At 40.3% G+C, this 19,955-nt stretch overlaps 1 protein-coding gene across 1 annotated transcript; it reads left to right on the top strand.

Annotated features, from left to right (window-relative positions):
- The first annotated feature begins 1,434 nt into the window (after window positions 1-1,434).
- On the top strand, window positions 1,435-15,178 carry LOC122990048 (NLR family CARD domain-containing protein 3-like). Its single transcript, XM_044363175.1, has 11 exons — window positions 1,435-1,469; window positions 5,366-5,519; window positions 5,793-5,894; window positions 6,201-6,320; window positions 8,433-8,511; window positions 8,673-8,901; window positions 9,051-10,851; window positions 10,971-11,144; window positions 11,635-11,808; window positions 12,853-12,899; window positions 13,054-15,178. Exons 3-11 carry the CDS (start codon window positions 5,806-5,808, stop codon window positions 13,596-13,598), a joined length of 3,258 nt encoding a protein of 1,085 aa, XP_044219110.1. The 5' UTR covers window positions 1,435-1,469; window positions 5,366-5,519; window positions 5,793-5,805; the 3' UTR covers window positions 13,599-15,178.
- Window positions 15,179-19,955: the final 4,777 nt, after the last annotated feature.

Raw genomic sequence — 19,955 nt, 5'->3', positions numbered from 1 at the left:
AATTTGTCACCTGACTGTAACTGTATATATACATTTAATAAATGTACATCACATGATAAACTGCTGATGTGAGAGTGGAAGAACAAACTGGTTTTAATGGTTTTAATGGTGACACGCTGTGAAGAGACAGTTTGATTTCTGATGGTGAATTAAAAGACTTTGTTGTCATTGTGTTGTAAATATAAGTATGTTTAATAAGTGATTCTCTTCACAGCAACACTGTCTCTGTATTTGAACACTGGTGGAGTTTATTGATCCACAGAGAGCTGCTGAGGCTCAGTGACACCACTGGATCTGATTATTTCAAACATCTTCATTTCTTTTTAAAGCCTAAATGTTCCTGTTTTCATGTTTTAAAGTGTGAGTGAAGCAAACAGCTCCTCCTCTGACAGGATGTGATGCTGTGAGTGAACAGCAGGTGGCAGCAGACGCTCATGTTTCTGTTCCTCCAACACTTCAGTTTCACACAGTTTATATTTTCAGAGGTGGAAGAAATAAAACGCATCCTTTACTTTAGTAAAAGTAGTAAAACTACCATCAAATACTCCTTTACAAGTAAAAGTCCTGCATTCAACAATATATTGAAGCTCTGAGAAATAAAATGTAGTGAATCATGAAACAGTTGAGTGTTTCTCTCTGACATGTGGAGGAAAAGTAGAAGGTGTGTCCACCAGTCCTCCCATAACACAGTCTAACTGGTCCCAGTATGAATCTAACAGTGGACAGACTGGTTTGATGATGGTGTGTGTATATTCAGTATTTATATGTTGTACATTATTCTATAAAGCTGTTTCTCTCCTGATTGTTCTGGAAACTTTCATGTACATGAAGGATGATATTAAAATATATTTTGCTTTCATAATCTTGCTTTTCTCTTGTTTGTCTCTTTGTGACCAACCTGACTTTCACACATTTTCTTCTTCTGTCCTCATTTCTTCTTCGTGCTGTTTGAAGGTTCAGACACTTTCTGAAGAAAACTGAAGTTTGCTCACTTTCACAGAAAAAGTAATTTTAAGAAAGTGTAAACGAATTAAAATGTTTTGAAATAAAGAAATAACAGCAAACTACTCAGAACTTACATGATGTAACATTTAACCCTTTCATGCATGAATTATGATAACCTCAGTCAGGATTTTTTGTGTTTTTATTCTCCTTTAGGCATGAAAAAAAATATTTGAACTTCATTTTTTTAAACATGGGATGATGCACTAGAGTCCGCTGTGATGGCTGATGTGCAACTATACCATCAAAACCCCATGCATATCTAAGAAAGTGACCACTATACATGAAAGGGTTAAAAACATCAGCACGAAATTATCTATAACTGATGATATTTTTATGATTTAAAAACATTAAAAACAGCCTTTGATCTGTTAGTGAAACCACATCCTCTCTCTGTGGTTATTTCCTGTTGAAGTTTAGTTTCTTTCTGTTCTCCTCGTGTTGCAGCTTCTTTTCTCCGTCTAAAGGTATTTATTGTAACTTTATTCTGTTTGTATTGTGACAGTTCTCACTGTTTGACTCTTGAATGACTCTTTGTTCTTTGTTCATCTTGTTAGTTTAGTTCCAGTAGAAACAGCAGAAATCTGTAGTTCAGAACTCTACTAACAGTCAACACAAATCAACACGGTGGAAGTTTTCCTCCATTTTAGTGTCACTGTTCAAAGTGTCCAATAACAGCTGACAGTACTGAGTCAGTGTTCACAGATCAATAACTTCCAACATTTGTCTTCTTTGCGGAGAAAAACAACAACCTGCTCTGTCTGTATTAGTGACAGCTTCAAGTTCAAATAACATTATTTGTTATTTTCAAGAAGAAGAAACACAGAGAACACATGTGGGTCACATGCTGAGTAAAAATAGAGTTACAGTCCATAAAAAGTTCAAACATAGAAGTAAAAACAGGTAAAAATATCTTAATCTACAACATACAGAGTGTGTATGGCAGTGGTGGAGGAAGGGGTTAAATCTGTCTGGAGCTTTCAGACTCTGTGACGCTGATAGATGTGTGATGTAGCTCCTTTCCTCTGACTTTAATGCAGGGGTGGAGCAGCGATTTTAAAAGTGTGGGGGTTCTGGAGATGGGACATGAGCACAGCAACCTCCCCGCCTTCGAGCCCTGTTCCAGTCTCAACATGCCAAATCAAAATGAAAGAATTTTTTTCTACTATTGTAGTTGTAACCACTGCTTCAGCTTACCATAAAATAATTACTGAAACCATGTGAGTGTAACAGCTCAGCAGAATTTATTTAGGGTCTGGTAGCAGTTTACTACTTACATCCTGTCATTTGTATGAACTGCTGGACTGGAGCATAGCTATCCTTATTATACTTCAGATAATCACAGAGTATCTTTATCCTACTTCCTTACATACCTTATAGACATGAAATGAAAGGAAACTTACACTTCCATTAAAATAAAATGGATAGTTACAGATGCAAAACAAATTGAACCCTGGTAACAAGTCAGTATCTTCAAATAATTGGCTTAATAATATTAACAATTACAGGTTCAACATGGAAATGTATTATGTTGCCCTTAAAATATAAAGAGTCATTCCTGAGTCAATGGACTAGTAAAACCTAAACTGTCTTCAATTTTAAAAAAAAGTGTCTCTTTTAGTAGGAATCCAAATTACCTTTAATTGTCTTTAATTGGGAAATTAAATACCTAAAGTTGTCCAGGAGATTTTGTATCAGCAGCCATCAGTTCCTCTCCAACAGCCACAGGGAACAAGCGGTCCCTCTTCATCCCAAGTCCTCCTCAAAGCTAATAGGAGAAAATAACATCAGAAGGTCATTTAAAGCTAGTGAGAGCAGAGAGTGAGCAACCGGTTCTCACAGGTTAACTGCCACAGCTACAACCATCTGAGCCCTTTTTAAGCTCAATAATAAACAGTAACATTACTGTGGTCTAGCTTTAATACACAATACAAACTACAGCTCATTCTAACTTATATTAAATGCTAAACACACATTACTCCTAGAACTATGACATCTAAAGCAACATATTCCTTTGACATTTAGCTTTAAACAGCATGAACTATGTGACTTTACATTCTGGACACAGAGGGAACTTGTGAAAAAAAGCGATCAGCCTCGGAGACTGATTTGACACTATCCACGATCAGAAGGTTCAAACAATGAGCATTACAATGCACATAAAATGCATACTTTGATCTTTACTAATGGAATACTCTAACCATGTATTGTCTTTGTACCAAGAATCATTAAATGCCCTCTTCCTGTTTCCATGCTGCGTCTTGGAGAAGACGTTGAGGTGAGGCTGCGCAGGAACCTCTGCTCTAGACTGGGAAATATCTGGAGAGAAGCAGATAAAATAAAAGCTGTGAATGCCCCTCAACTTTCATAACCCCACTGTTATGATGTATACAGACAGTAAATGATTGTTAATCAATTTGTAGTTTACTAAAGTTCCATTAACAACATTTACAGGATGTAAACACACTTCAGACAGCTCGTATGCTGCTAGCTTGGAAAGCATCTATGATGTAAAGAGAATCTACAGATGATGCAGCAACAAGAACATTTAGAGGGAGAATAAAAGATGCCTGTCAGTGTTTGCTCTGTTCAGTTTGAGTGAAATGCTGGATGTTAGCATCTCAGTTAAACTAGCTGCTATAGAACTGTGTAAGCGTGGGTCGCTGCTAACATACAACACCCAACTGAGACCATGTGCTGGCTGAAGAATAGTGACATCACAAACCTAACAAATGACCTTCAATCTACTTGTTTCAACAACTGTTGTATTTAACTGCAGTTGAGTTTCCTCCATCACTGCGTGTATTTCACAGCATCAGAGACAATAATGCAGGTCTTAATGAATGTTACCTCTGTGCCACCCATTGTTCCACGTCTGCACTATTTTAACACTAATTCCAACAGTCAACCTTTCACTGTCTGTTCTCACTCTGAAAAATTACCTGCATATAACATGTAATATGTGCATCAATAATAAATTAGACTCAAATAAATACACAGCTGACACTGAGTGTTAAAGGCTCAATGTATGATGCTGCTGCTTTTCATAAATGAATTAAATAGATTATTAATAATATGCTGTTTAGTTGTGTTTAATGTTGAGCAGTAAAAGTAAACCATGTTTTAATAGATGTTCTGCAGTGAATTTATTGTTCATCAAACAGTAAAATGTGCTGCAGTTATATTAGGAACACTGTCACTAGCTAGCAAGTCAACAACAGCTCACCAACCTGACAGATACACATTTTATCAGCTTTCAACACGTCACTAACTGCACTTAAACACAGTCATGTGATTATGTTTTGACAGTTTGACATTAAATGAACTCAAACAGTTTCAAACAGTCTTGAGTTTGTTTGTGTAAAACATTTTATTCATTGTCAGAGAAGTTTAGTGTCAGTATGAAGGGTCGCCCCATTCAGTCACCTTTAAACTGGTGCATGTTTTAATAACCAGTATCATGCTGGTAGTGAGGGAGACTTTGTTTCACAGGTGGTATGGTTAGTGATTAACAGGTAATAAAAAGTCATAAAATAATATATTCCGAAATCTTTCTAAACTATATCACAGACAAACTGTTGAAAACATCTTTTCATTGATGATATTCAGTATTTTAACCAAGCTAAGAACTGCAGCAATAGAAACTAAAGTTTACGTTGCTGCCAAACCTTTATTCAGTATCTTTATACTATATCAATATAAAATCAATGTCACATTATATAAACTGCAAAGTGAATCACTGTCATCAAAACACAGTAAACTCTGTTTGTGGAATAATGACGGAGTTTAAACTACAATGTGATGCCTCATCACAGGAAGATCTTTGTTCTGCTGTACAGAACTGCATTTAGTGTTGAGTCAGACAGATTGTTCCATCTTATTCTGCCTGTTTTAATCCCTACTGTAGATGATGATGATGATGAAGATGATGCTCCATTAATTCAACCATAAATCATGGAGACGTCTGTACTTTGATCCTTATAATCTAACACTGATTGACAGACAACATTCCCACAAGATCAAATAGAATATAACACAGCTGTAGTAACTATAACAGAACCATAAATAAAGATGAGTGTAAAATAAAAATATGATGCATTGATGCTCTGAAATACAAACATTCATGTGATCTTGTGGCTCCTTCTAATCTCCTCGGGGATAAAAGAGAGAGAACACGTTTAGTGTCTGACAAACTTCACAAGTTTTGTCTCCACTGATATTTGTGAAAATTGTTGCATCAGTATCTTTATATATATTCACTAAATCATCGATTGAAATACATGTCAGGCCTCTGAGTGTGATATGCTGCTCAACTGTTATTAATCAATAAAGTGTCATTCAGTACAATCTCTAATTAAAACAGCAAGAAGAACAAATGACTCCATAGAAAACCAGAATCCTCAGACTGATGATGAAGGACTGATGAAGGAGAATCAGCAGCAGTTTCTCTCTCTGTGTTTCCTCTGCAGGTGAAGCTACAAAGACTCTGTGACTGGATGTGGATCTGAATTCACCTGGTGAGCATTTTTATTTCTTCTGCCACACAGCTGACTCCACCAGCAGCTCATCTCCATTAAATGTGCTCTATAGTGGTAAATGAAAAGCCAACAGAGAACTGGAAGCTTCGGAAAGTAAAACATTAAACATCAAACCTCAGTGGAAATGAAGAATAATGTCTTACTTTGATGCCATCTGGTGGTTGAATCAAGAATGACATCGTTGTAACTGCAGTGCTGGTGTGATGTGCAGCTTGTTGTAATGAATGAGCTTGTTGTTGTGTTTGTGTGAAGGTGTTTCTCTGCTATGGATCAGTGTGAGGACAGAGAGGAGGGAGTCCCTCCCTCTAAAAGCTCTCTGTGTGGGGAACATGACAGCCAGACCAAAGCTCAGAGGTGAGATGAGGATCTCTAACTGTCCATTACTGTTCTCCACTCACATCACTCCACCATCATTATTCACACTCAGAGCTCTGTGTGTGTTGTGTTGAAGAACAAAGAAGCAGCACAGACCAGACTCTGTTGAACCTGGACCTGGACCCAGCTGTCTGTCCATGAAGAGTGACTTGTCCGTGTATGAACCTACACATTTTAAACCTGGACAACCTGCTGATGGAAGGTAAGAATGTAAAGCTGCAAAAACTGAACTTACTTTTAATTTCTATCCAACATGCACATTTATCAGAGCTGTTGTTGTTTCAGGATCCAGCAGCAGAGACCAGACTCTCCTGGACCTGAACCCAGCTGTCTGTCCTTTAAGAGCGACTGGTCGAGGGACATTTTCCGTGATTTTAAAGAAGGACGTCCATCTGCTGATCAGATGTAAGCTGTAACTGACAGTAAATGTCGGGTTATGCTAGAAAAGAATTGGTTTGTACAACATGTTGTCCAACCACGTCAGTGAAAAACCGGCCGTCATAGAGAGGGAGGAGACGTGATAATAATTTAAATATGGAGATAACAGATCACATGTTCAGACAGTCTCTCCTGGAAGACATTCATGGTGTTGCACTTGGCTGTAATTATGAAACGTGACAATATGATTTATTTATACATTACACACATAAAAAACATGTTAAAGTGAAAACATTTATTTCCAACATGGTCCCAAGATGTTAAAAGACAAAACACAAGACATACAACATAAAACTAAATCACCACAAATTGAACAAAATAATAAACGCCCACATCAAAACACAAAGTACAACAAAGACGATTTGATGGCTGAAGTAAAAATGGAATTGCAGATTTCAGTATAAACCTGTGACCATGTTCCATAAATAAGTGCTGACCTGACTTCTATAAGCTCCTCTCATTTTTAACAGCTGGATGTGTAACAGGAGGCTCTTCCACAACACGGCAGCAGCTTAAAAAAGGAACTTCTGGCTACATTATTCACTGGAGGGACTTTATATGAACACACACTGGCCCTGGTGTTATAGCCATGCTGAGTATGTTCCATTGTTATCTGTGAAGTATTGAGGAGCAAACCCATTGATAATGTTGAACATATGAAGCAGCTTCTGTTGTTCTTCTCTGAGCTGTACTGGCAGCAGTCCTACACTTCTGAATTCATCACCAATATGAGTTAAAGAGGATACATTTAATAAATACTGAATAATATTATTTTTCATCTCCTGCAGTTTGTTCCTAAATGTCAAACCACTGAACCAATCAGGACAGGCAGAATCAAACTGACGCTGTACCAATGAGAACATGACAAGTTTCTTAACAGAAAAGTCAAAAAGAGCCTTAGTCTGTGAAACAGGAACTTAAGTTTGCTGCCACTCTTCGATAATATTTTAGCAACAACAGAATCACAGGACAGTGACTGGTCCAATATTATTCCTAAGTATTAGACATAATATAATAAAATTTCATTTCCATTACAAAAGATTTTCAATGTATTTGTTCTTGACCACGTCTTTGTTCCAAACAGGATTAACTAATTTTTATCCAAATGTATTGAAAGCTTGTTATCTATCAGCCACTCTCTCACACTTTCTGATTCATTACTAAGAGTTCTGAATTTCACTGACATCATTCCCAGATACCAGTAATGCAGAATCATCAGCATAGAGCAGCAGCTTGCATGTCACAGCAGCTGTTGTATCATTTATATACATAAGAAATAAAAGAGGCCCTAAAATAGAACCATGCAGCACCACACATGTAATATCCTGAGGTTCTGATAGAACCACTTCAACATCACAGACTTGAGTTCTTCCTGTAATGTAAGAAATAAACCATTTTACAGCAGTACGTCCAAACATCATGCACTGTAACTTTGACAATATTTAAGAATGATTCACTGTGTCAAAAGCTTTCTGCAAATCAGCATAATTTCCTCCACCAAGGTTTTGTCTAATTAATTCAAACAAATGAATAAGACAGGTGCCAGTAGAGTCTGCTGCTGTAAAGCCAGACTGAAGCTCATACAACAAATTGTATCTGACTAAATACTCCTCAACCTGCTCAAACATGAGACGTCCAAAAACCTCAGACATGACATCTGCCTTCTTTCTCACTTTCTCACACCTGAATGTCATTTTCATACTGGGAGCTGCCCAGTTCAACCAGTCTGATATGAGCAGACAGTGAGCAAGTCCACTGGAGCAGCTCGAGGTTGTAGCTGCCTTGCTCCAGGGCACTTCACCAGTGTACAGTGAGGGAGGGAGAGCTGTATGGAGGGTTTTTCAGAGCTGTTGGGACTAAACCAAACTGACTGATGAAGCAAAACACTGAGCTGAAAGCTACAAACAGACTGAGCTGTTGATTCTCAGTGGGATCAGCAGGATTAGTAAAGCTTTACCACTACAGGGAGTCATCTGATTCTCTGTTCACATCCAAATATCACTTGATGGACCTTTAGATTGTGTTTGTCTCTGTGTGGACAAACATAATGTGAGCTCGTTCTTCATGATTCCTCCACAGAGTGGACCAGGAGAGCTCAGAGGTTCCCAGTGGTCAGTCTGCCCAGCAGCATCAAACACACCTGGACTCCATTTTTATGGTCTGTACATGTACAACAACTACTTTTACATCCATTCTGTTCAGAATCATCTCCATGCTGCACTTTGTAGACCAGTGGATTGTCAGTCAGTCCAACATGGGTCTGATGTTTGCTTCATGATTGGAGTTTGATTGTGTAATTCATATAGTATTCTGTTCCAGCTGCTGGAGGAGAACATCATCACCTTTGTGAAGAACGAGCTGAAGAAGATTAAGAAGGTTCTGAGTTCAGATTACCCAGAATGCTTAGAGAGTCAGAGGGAAGATGAGAAGGTGTTGGACAGTGAGGAGGAAGAGCAGAAGAGGAGCAGCAGAGAGGCATTTCAGAAGATCACACTGCACTTCCTGAGGAGAATGAAGCAAGAGGAGCTGGCTGACCGTCTGCAGAACAGTAAGAGGATTTCTATAAAAATTTAACATGCTGAATAAATGAGACATTAATGATGTCTCAAGAGATGGAGGAAAATATGTTTATAGTCTTTTGAAATATTTACTAATACTAATTTATTCATTGATTCTATTTTCTGTTTGTTCATACAGAATCTCCTGCCATGTTTCAACATAAACTCAAGTCTAACCTGAAGAAGAAGTTCCAGTGTGTGTTTGAGGGGATTGCTAAAGCAGGAAACCCAACCTCTCTGAATCAGATCTACACAGAGCTCTACATCACAGAGGGAGGGACTGCAGAGGTCAATGATGAACATGAGGTCAGACAGATTGAAACAGCGTCCAGGAAACCAGACAGACCAGAAACAACAATCAGACAAGAAGACATCTTTAAAGCCTTACCTAGGAGAGATGAACCAATCAGAACAGTGATGACAAAGGGAGTGGCTGGCATTGGGAAAACAGTCTTAACACAGAAGTTCACTCTGGACTGGGCTGAAGACAAAGCCAACCAGGACATACACTTCACATTTCCATTCACTTTCAGAGAGCTGAATGTGCTGAAAGAGAAAAAGTACAGCTTGATGGAACTTGTTTATCACTTCTTTGCTGAAACCAAAGAAGTAGGAATCTGCAGGTTTGAAGAGTTCCAGGTTGTGTTCATCTTTGACGGTCTGGATGAATGTCGACTTCCTCTGGACTTCCACAACAATGAGATCCTGACTGATGTTACAGAGTCCACCTCAGTGGATGTGCTGCTGACAAACCTCATCAGGGGGAAACTGCTTCCCTCTGCTCGCCTGTGGATAACCACACGACCTGCAGCAGCCAATCAGATCCCTCCTGAGTGTGTTGACATGGTGACAGAGGTCAGAGGGTTCACTGACCCACAGAAGGAGGAGTACTTCTGGAGGAGATTCAGAGATGAGGAGAGGGCCAGCAGAATCATCTCCCACATCAAGAGATCACGAAGCCTCCACATCATGTGCCACATTCCAGTCTTCTGCTGGATCACTGCTACAGTTTTGGAGGATGTGTTGAAAAGCAGAGAGGTAGGAAAGCTGCCCAAGACCCTGACTGAGATGTACATCCACTTCCTGGTGGTTCAGTCCAAACTGAAGAAGGTCAAGTATGATGGAGGAGCTGAGACAGACCCACACTGGAGTCCAGAGAGCAGGAAGATGATTGAGTCTCTGGGAAAACTGGCTTTTGAGCAGCTGCAGAAAGGCAACCTGATCTTCTATGAATCAGACCTGACAGAGTGTGGCATTGATATCAGAGCAGCCTCAGTGTACTCAGGAGTGTTCACACAGGTCTTTAAAGAGGAGAGAGGGCTGTACCAGGACAAGATGTTCTGCTTCATCCATCTGAGCGTTCAGGAGTTTCTGGCTGCTCTTCATGTCCATCTGACATTCATCAAGTCTGGAGTCAATCTGCTGTTAAAAAAACAAACAACATCCCAAAAGTCTGAAACAAGAAAAGACAAATTTGTAGAGACACATTTCTACCAGAGAGCTGTGGACAAGGCCTTGCAAAGTCCAAATGGACACCTGGATTTGTTTCTTCGCTTCCTCCTGGGTCTTTCACTGCAGACCAATCAGACTCTCCTCCGAGATCTGCTCACACATACAGGAAGTAGCTCACAGACCAATCAGGAAACAGTCGAGTACATCAAGATGAAGGTCAGTGAGAATCAGTCTACAGAGAGAAGCATCAATCTGTTCCACTGTCTGAATGAACTGAATGATTGTTCTCTAGTGGAGGAGATCCAACAGTACCTGAATTCAGGAAGTCTCTCCACAGATAAACTGTCTCCTGCTCAGTGGTCAGCTCTGGTCTTCATCTTACTGTCATCAGAAAAAGATCTGGACGTGTTTGACCTGAAGAAATACACTGCTTCAGAGGAGGCACTTCTGAGGCTGATACAAGTGGTCAAAGTCTCAAAGAAAGCTCTGTAAGTACACAGATAGTTATTTATTGATTCATTTATTAAAAAGATATTCAAAGAGATTTTTTCAAGAGGAGAGAAAAATAAATGTTTCATTAAATATTTTTTCCAAATGTATTTCTCAGACTAAGTGGCTGTAACCTGTCAGAGAGAAGCTGTGCAGCTCTGTCCTCAGTTCTCGACTCCCAGTCCTGTAGTCTGAGAGAGCTTGAGCTGAGTAACAACAACTTGCGGGATTCAGGAATGAAGCTGTTATCTGCTGGACTGGAGAGTCCACACTGTACTCTGAAAACTCTCAGGTCAGGATTCATCAGTCTGTTCAACTGATAACCATTTAAATTGTGATTTATATGAGTAGATAAACACCTGGACTTTTCTCTATTCAAGTTATTTTCAGACCAGTTGTTTGTTTATACTTTGTGAATAATTATCTATTTATATATTTTTATTAGTTTTGTTCTGTCTCTGCTGTTGGAACCTGAAATACCAGAGAGGAGTTTTAAGATCCAAAACTGAATGAAGAACTGTGTAACTGGCCAAAAGTAAAACACATACAGACAGTTATTCAGTGAATAGATTTTTAACAGTTACAATTTCTTTTAATTTCAGAGCAGTACCTGTGCTGGGATGATAGTGATTTTTTGCTCTCCATGGTGATATGACAGTGAACCCCAGCTTTTACGTGGTTAACCACCAATTAATTTTTGTTTCTTTAAAACAAACTTAAAACTCATCAGTGTGTGTGATCTCAGATCATATGACATGTGTTGTTGTTTTGTGTGTCTACAGGCTGTCAGGATGTCTGATCACAGAGGAAGGCTGTGCTTCTCTGGCCTCAGCTCTGAGATCCAACCCTTCCCATCTGAGAGAGCTGGATCTGAGCTACAATTGTCCAGGAGACTCAGGAGAGAAGCTGCTGTCTGCTGGACTGGAGGATCCACACTGGAAACTGGACAATCTCAGGTACAGGTGAACAGGTTCATTAGCGTGAATCAGTTTAAACAGTCCTGTCATTTGTTCAGAAAACAAACTGCTGAGTCTGAAAAGAAAAAGGGAAGCTTTAGATTACAGCCCGCAACATGCAGTGTAATTACTCCGTAGTTACATAGTTACTCAGGCACAGATCAAACAAAGGTATTGAAGTCAAGGAATGTTATCTCCTCTCTCTTAGATAAGTTGCAGGTCCTACATATGTTATTGATACACAGACTGATGTTTGATGTGTGAACCTCTAAAACTAAAACTGTCATTAAATCATTTTGACTGGTTTATGCCTAGTATGAGTAATAGGCCTGTGTCATAAAATTCAGTCTTAATTTTAACTGAAAGCTTAAACAACTCCCACTGGCTTTCTTCTTGATTACTAACCTCCATCAGACCTGCTCCTTCAGCCCTGTCAGTCTCCTCCATCAACATGTAATTGATCAGTAGGAGGTTTAACTTTCCCCGTACGGCCCCAGTGAGAGGCAGCTCTGGGAGACAACGGCAAGTGGAGGTGGTGGAGCTGCAGCTGCAGGCTGCCAACATGGCTGCATTAAATTACCAACAGCAAGGCTATTTGTTTTTATTTTACTGTTGTAGCCAATATGCTCAGTTCACAAGTTTGTGAAGAATTCATTCTGCTGACTAAAATACATTTGTTGGATCATAGTTTGTGTTTTTGTGCTTTATTACCATTTAAATGTAGGATATTCTATGGCTATTTAAACATATGTCCGCTAGTTGTTCTATATGGCCGGAATTCTGGAATATTAATGGACATGTTGGCCGTCAGAAAAGTCTAGCATCTAACCCTGGTCTGCATCTGTTATTGTTCAAGGAAATCCACTGTTAAAAAGACAAGTTTTTTTTAAAGTTCAAGAAATGCACAATGTTTCCAGAGTTAATGAGTAATCATGTTAAATAATCGTGATTATGGTTTTTGCCATAATGGAGCAGCAGTAATATCATGTCCATGTTTGCATGCTGAAAGAGAACGTGCTGCTCTGACCCCCCTCCTCCTTTCAGGCTGCAGCCTGCTGGAGTCCCATGGTTGACACCAGGTCTGAGGAAGTGTAAGTGTGTTTTTCATTTAATTCACGAAAACAAAGCAAACTTCAAACTGTGACATCACTCATTCACATCCTACTGAGGATGAAGATGATGTCATCATCAAACAGATGATAGATCAATAACTGCAGCTGTATGGTGTCTTGTTCTCTTCATCAGATTTCTGTCAACTCACACTGGATCCAAACACAGCAAACAGAAAACTCAAACTGTCTGACAACAACAGGAAGGTGACATATGTGGAGGAGGTTCAGTCATATCCTGATCATCTAGACAGATTTGATCACTGGGGACAGCTGTTATGTAGGAATGATCTGACTGGTCGCTGTTATTGGGAGGTCGAGTGGAGAGGAAGAGTTCGTATATCAGTGACTTACAGAGGAATCAGAAGGAAAGGAGACAGTGATGACTGTGTGTTTGGAAGAAATCATCAGTCCTGGTGTCTGAGCTGCTATGATGATGGTTACTCTGTCCGTCACAATAAGAGAGTAACATCCATCTCCTCCATCACCTCCTCCTCCTCCTCCTCTGTCTCTAACAGAGTAGCAGTGTATGTGGACTGTCCTGCTGGCACTCTGTCCTTCTACAGAGTCTCCTCTGACACACTGATCCATCTCCACACCTTCAACACCACATTCACTCAGCCTCTGTATGCTGGGTTTGGGTTCTGGTCTGGTTCCTCAGTGTCTCTGTGTGGTCTGTAGGAGGAAGAGTCTCCCCCTGTTAAAGAAACGATCTCACTGCTGACCAGATAGTTCAGTCTGTACAGGATCACACACAGCTGATGGTATTTAGTACCAACATGATCTCTCACTGCTTGTAAATGTAAACATGGTTTCCACATGATTGACAGTTTGCTTGTAAAATGAATCAAATGATAAACTGAGTCCAGTTGTTGTTGTTTTCTGTTGTTAGTGTATTAGAAAGGCTTGAACTGTAATGGGATAATGGGAATGGGATCTTCACAATGTTTCGTTGTAGTTCTTCTAGTAGTTTCATAGTAACTGTGTTACCTGATTCCTTCACTTATTTAGAGATCACATGACAAATGATGGTCAGAACAACAGGCCTCCTATTGGCTGGTTAAATGAACACCTCTAATGGTGAAGGCTGAGGCTCAGCAGCTGGAGTGTGGCTACTTATATGCTGTGTTCATATCATATTGGAATTATGCTAATTATGAGATTCTGACTTGTAAATAGAATTCACACAGTTTCAGGACTGTTTAAAGTGTCAGTTATTGTGTTTAGCTCACATTCAGTCTGACAGCTGTTCTTCATTGACTGTTTCTAAATAAGTTGTGCATCATCAGCACTCAGCTGTCATGTGTGATCAAAGCCAGCAGGTGTCACTGTTTATTCTTTTGGTTAATTCATCCTGATTTATGGAAAATAGTTTGTATTGAAAGGAGGTTTTATGTCATTGGTTTCAGTTCCTGTGTAAATATTCATTTAAGTATTCACTATAAATTGATTCCACTTTGGTATTATTATTATCACCATAGCAATTATTGTTATTTTGTATTATTTTGTATAATTGCAAGTCACTTTTGTATTTCCTCTATTTTTTCTATAGATACACACAAATCCTCATAATCAGCTTTATGATCCAAGATGTTAATGAGGTCTATCTGTAAATACTTTTTACTATCTACTATGTTTTTATTTAATTCTTTTAAATTCCTATTTAAATAACATTTGAATGGATTGTGTATTTCTCCACCATGATTAATTCCCGGCAATGTGGAGGGCATTTTGAAACATTTAGTCCTTCATGTTTAATAAAATGTACAAAATATAGTATATAATTGGATAATTACATGAATAAAATCTAAATAATGATACATATTATTTATGTTGTTGTATTGTGGGTATTTCTGAAATTCTGGCTACAGCCCTGAACATATACACCAAAATAATATATTACAAACAAACAATGAAGCAAAATGAACACGTAACCAAGGAAACAATCCAACAGAAGAATCCAGTTGGATGCATGGACAGGTGTTTACTCCTGAGAGAGACAGTCACAATATATAATCAGTTTAAAATCTGTAAAAGAAGAGTAAGATCTGTTGAGAAATGTGTTGAGAGGATCACAGTTTCATTTTTTTGTTTGAATAACATTTTGATAAACATTTCATCAAATGTTATTTTCAACCTGTAATTTCAGAGCACTTGATGAACTTTTCACAACACAAAATGCACTTTGACTCCTGTTGATTTATGTTGATTTGATTCAAAACATCAAACACTTGAGTTCATTAAAGTCTCCTCCACTCAAACATATTGTTCTTCTTCTCTGTTTCTCTGAGCTCACCTTAAATCTCAGTTTAACACCTGCAGGATTGATGACGTCACAACCAGTTTGGAGCCAATCGTGGTCCAGTATGCGACTTACACAAGTGTGATGTGGAAACTTGAAACCTCCAGAGCACAAACACTGAGAATGGACTTTACAGTGAAGTAGTTCAACTGCAAACTAAAGATATTTGCATATTTACAGATTCTGGATGTTTAATGAAGGATGAGATGTCATTTTGAGAATTTTTAACTAATAAACTCATCTTTTTCATGGAAAACCAACATCAGACACACATTATTATGCCAAGCAGAGTATTTTTATATTCTTAAAACATGTGTGGAGGATCTTCAAAGTTCAGACAGTCTGTGACGGCACAACTGACTTTTTGGGGGTTTTGTCAGAGTGACTCAAAAATGATCAGTTCGTGTTTATTGGTCAGATTTTATAACAAAAATCATCCGTTCTATGAAAGTCAAAGATAGATTGGATTCATGTTGTATAGACACATTGTGAGATACATAATCAAAGTCTAAAAATAAATCATGTGATATTTCTAATGTTCTTCTTCTATTTAAAGCCTAAATGTCCCTGTTCTCATGTTTTAAAGTGTGAGTGAAGCAAACAGCTCCTCCTCTGACAGGATGTGATGCTGTGAGTGAACAGCAGGTGGCAGCAGACGCTCATGTTTCTGTTCCTCCAACACTTCAGTTTCACACAGTTTATATGTTCAGAGGTGGAAGAAATAAAATGCATCCTTTACTTTAGTAAAAGTAGTAAAACTATCATCAAATACTCCTTTACAAGTAAAAGTCCTGCATTCAACAATATGTTGAAGCTCTGAGAAATAAAATGTAGTGAATCATGAAACAGTTGAGTGTTTCTCTCTGACATGTGGAGGAAAAGTAGAAGGTGTGTCCACCAGTCCTCCCATAACACAGTCTAACTGGTCCCAGTATGAATCTAACAGTGGACAGACTGGTTTGATGATGGTTTGTGTATATTCAGTATTTATATGTTGTACATTATTCTATAAAGCTGTTTCTCTCCTGATTGTTCTGGAAACTTTCATGTACATGAAGGATGATATTAAAATATATTTTGCTTCCATAATCTGCTTTTCTCTTGTTTGTCTCTTTGTGAGTCAAATCAGTTTTATCTGTAAAGCTGAATATCACAAATCACAAATTAGCCTCAGGGGGCTTTACAGTCTGTACAGCAACACAATCCTGTCCTTAGGCCCCTGAATAAGGAGAAACTCCCTAAAAACATTTAATAGGAAAACAGGAAGAAACCTCAGGAAGAGCAACAGAGAAGGATCCCTCTCCCAGGACGGACAGAGGTGCTGTTGGGCCTCAATAATTGGGTCACACAAAGAAGGCCTACATGTAAACCCTGAGGCCTGACCATGAGGCCGCCTCTTTTCCTTTGTCCTGAGACAAAGAAACAGCACCAAGATGCTGCTCACAAACTCCATTTCCAGTGATGCTTTGCAAGTTCACACCTAGGTGCTTAACAGGAAACGGTCTCAACAAACCCTCATTGGCAGAGACGCTCCTGTACAGAGGAGCGTCATGATGACACAGCCGTGACATCACTGCCCCTTTAAAAAGTGAACTCACTCTGAAGAACGCGCCTTTCCATGTCAACTGAGTCAGGGGGAACTTCTGTCCCTCTGTGAGTCAGCTTGACTAACGGAAGTATCACCGTGCACGTGTTTCCCCCACCGATCGGAAGACTCCCCCCTCACTGGACGAGACGAGACCTCACCCGTGTTCACCCGAACACCATCCCTGGATCCAAGAAAGACCGCTCTTGCAACCAGCGCTCTCACATCCTGCAGAAGGAAGAAACGGATTTTCTTCAGGAAGACGAACTTCTCTGCCCCGCTCTTCTTCAACTGAGTCGACTCTGCTGTTTTCCTCCGCCACGCTGCCGAGGACCAGCTTGCCATGAAGCGGCACTGTTAGCATCTGAGCCGAGGAACTGAGCCGGACCGAAAGACGGACTTAACACACACCCTGCTCGCTTTCTGAAGCGACCAAGTAAGAGGCTTAAGTCTGGGCAGAGGCAGTGTTAGTTTGTGTATTACCTTTAGCTTCAGTGCTGTTGTTGTTTTGTTAGCTTTTAGCTTTTTAAGCTGTATTGCTATTTCTGTTGTGTGCATTGACGGATTGCCGAGTCCATTTGTTCTGCTTTACACTGAGGAGTGTTTAAAGTTGCTGCCTGATTAGTTTTGTTCACCACGCTAGACTGTTTTGTTTTTGTCCTGCTCGGGACTACTGCTGTGTTTGTGCTACCGTGAGTGAGAAAGTAAGTTGCTTTGTCGATCAGAAACGTGCGTCACAGACTGCCGTCTGTACGCACGCTCTCTGTGGACAAAGGAACCGCTTCTCTCCCCCCACGATCACTTTCACTCCTTTCTCCTCCCTCTCTTTTGACTAACACACACATACACATGCCCGCACACACACATACACGCACCAACATCTTTTTCCACATCTGATGGTCAAATAACGTGGGACTCGTCCCTTGTTATCCGCCATCAGACACGTGCGTTTTTCACGGAATTGGGTGAGTGCAAGACGCCAACAGTTGGTGCCTGAATTATTGATTGATATTAATAATGTTTTGATTTCATAATTCATAATTATCTAGGATAATTATCAATTATTATTAATAACCAAACGCACTCCTACCCATACCAACAGTGCAGTAGATGTTGTGTGTACAGAACAGAACCAGAAAGACAAATTACAGAATACAGCATGGAAACAACATTATAATGGATTTATAATATATATAAAAAATGCGATGAAGAGGATGAAGAGCAGCTTTCAGGTGCCACCAGAGCAGAATAGGACCTGAACCACGCGACCGTCATCATCATGGAGACGTGGCAGGAAGACAGACTACACATGCGCACAGAGGAGACTCACATCACACCATCACATACACGAGAGAAGAGACAAGAAAAGACATTATTCACACAGGAGAAAGAAGAATAAAAACATCATTCAGAGAGAGAGACATGCAGTGAGGCTGAACTCCTGCAGGATGGAGAACCAGATCCAAAACCTCAAGAAATGGCAGCGACAGCAGGGAAGCAGAGCAGGTCCAGGATGGGTTCTGGTCCAGCAAGAGACGCCTGAGAGACAAGAGAGGACAGGAGGAGAGAAGAGAGAGGAGCTCACAGCTTGGACGCTCATGTGTTTGTGGAACAAACAGAAGAGATGCAGTGTTTATCAGGACAGTTACAATAATCAATAATCTGATCAGCAGGACAGCGCTTTGTAAATTCACTGAGACAGAAACCGACCTGCCGCACAGTACAAGCTCATGAAGGACTCAATTAAAGGAAACTAATTGAAGGTTAAGGCACAAAGATGAGTTTTAAGTTTAGTGAGGACCAACCTGACTTTCACACATTTTCCTCTTCTGTCCTCATTTCTTCGTGCTGTTTGAGGGTTCAGACACTTTCTGAATAAAATTGACGTTTGCTCACTTTCACAGAAAAAGTAATTTTAATAATAATAATAGTAAATGAGTTAAAATGTTTTCAAATAAGGAAATAACAACAAACTACTCAGAACTCACATGATGGAACATTTAAAAACATCAGCACTAAGTTATCTGTCAGAGTCTGCTCTCCCCCTCACCTGTTGCTGTGGGAATTATCCAATCATTCAGTCTCACTCTCTGCTCTGCCACACCCCTCATTAGTTCAACCACTTTCACCTGGCGCTCCCACCTGCTCCTCATCTGCAATCAAGCCAGTATATAAGCTGCCTTGGCCCACTCCCTCTTTGTCAGATTGTCTATGCTACTATGCTAAGTCATCTTGCCTTCATCACTGGACTGCCTTCCTGGTTCCTGATCAGCTTGTCTTCGACCATCGCTCCTCGTCTCTGCCCTGATAAGCCCACCAGCCTTCTGTCCCTGACTCTGAGTTCTGCCTGCCTGTTCCCTGGTCTTTGTCCGCTGTGGGAGTGGAAGATCGGGGTTCAATTTCCGGTGGAGCCATACTCATTAGAACTGTGTTTCTCCAACCGTGCTACTATTGCCTAGACATTGTGTGAAATAAAGATTTATACCAGTGTCATTTGTGCTGCTATTGGGTCCATTCTATACCCGTTACAGTACAATCTGACCAATTATGGATCCACCGCTGAGTCGCCTTGAAAGGATTGAAGGCGTCCTTCAGCAGCATGAGGCCATGATGACAGCAGCTGTGACTGAAACCAAACAGGCAGCAGCAGCCCATGAGCAGGCGCTAACAATGTTAGCCGACAATGGAGCCGCTGCAGCAGTTAACAGCCCTGCTAACCCAAGCCCCTCAAGCCTCCGGGGCTGCTTCTCCTCCTGCTCCGCCTGCTACCGCTCCTGCACTTGCTCCAGCCCCTTTGCCACCCGTGGATGCCCCTGAGCCCCAGGTGGGAATCCCGGAGCGCTACGAGGGTGACCGAGAGACCTGTGGCACTTTCCTCACCAACTGCTCTCTCCTGTTTGCTCTGCAGCCCCGCACCTTCGCCACTGAGGGAGCGAAGGTTGCATTCGTCATCAACCATCTGACGGGCAGAGCTCGGTTATGGGGGACAGCCGAGTGGGAGAGACGGTCACCAGCCTGTGCTTCCTTTGACCTGTTCGCCACAGAGCTTCGCAAGGTGTTTGGCTTGGATACCTGTGGTCCTGAGGCAATCGGAGGTCTGATTGGACTGAAACAGGGCGAGAGAACAGTGGCAGACTATTCCATAGACTTT

The sequence above is a fragment of the Thunnus albacares genome, chromosome 10, assembly GCF_914725855.1.
Source record: "Thunnus albacares chromosome 10, fThuAlb1.1, whole genome shotgun sequence".
Lineage (NCBI taxonomy): Eukaryota > Metazoa > Chordata > Actinopteri > Scombriformes > Scombridae > Thunnus > Thunnus albacares.
Note: the sequence above shows the minus strand (reverse complement) of the source record. Positions and strands in the feature narration are given on the sequence as shown.

Coding starts and splice junctions, on each gene's coding strand:
- LOC122990048 (XM_044363175.1), top strand. CDS start 5,806: ATGGATCAGTGTGAGGACAGAGAGGAGGGAGTCCCTCCCTCTAAAAGC. Junction 6,321..8,432: donor CGTCCATCTGCTGATCAGAT/GTAAGCTGTAAC, acceptor ATTCCTCCACAG/AGTGGACCAGGAGAGCTCAG. Junction 8,512..8,672: donor ACCTGGACTCCATTTTTATG/GTCTGTACATGT, acceptor ATTCTGTTCCAG/CTGCTGGAGGAGAACATCAT.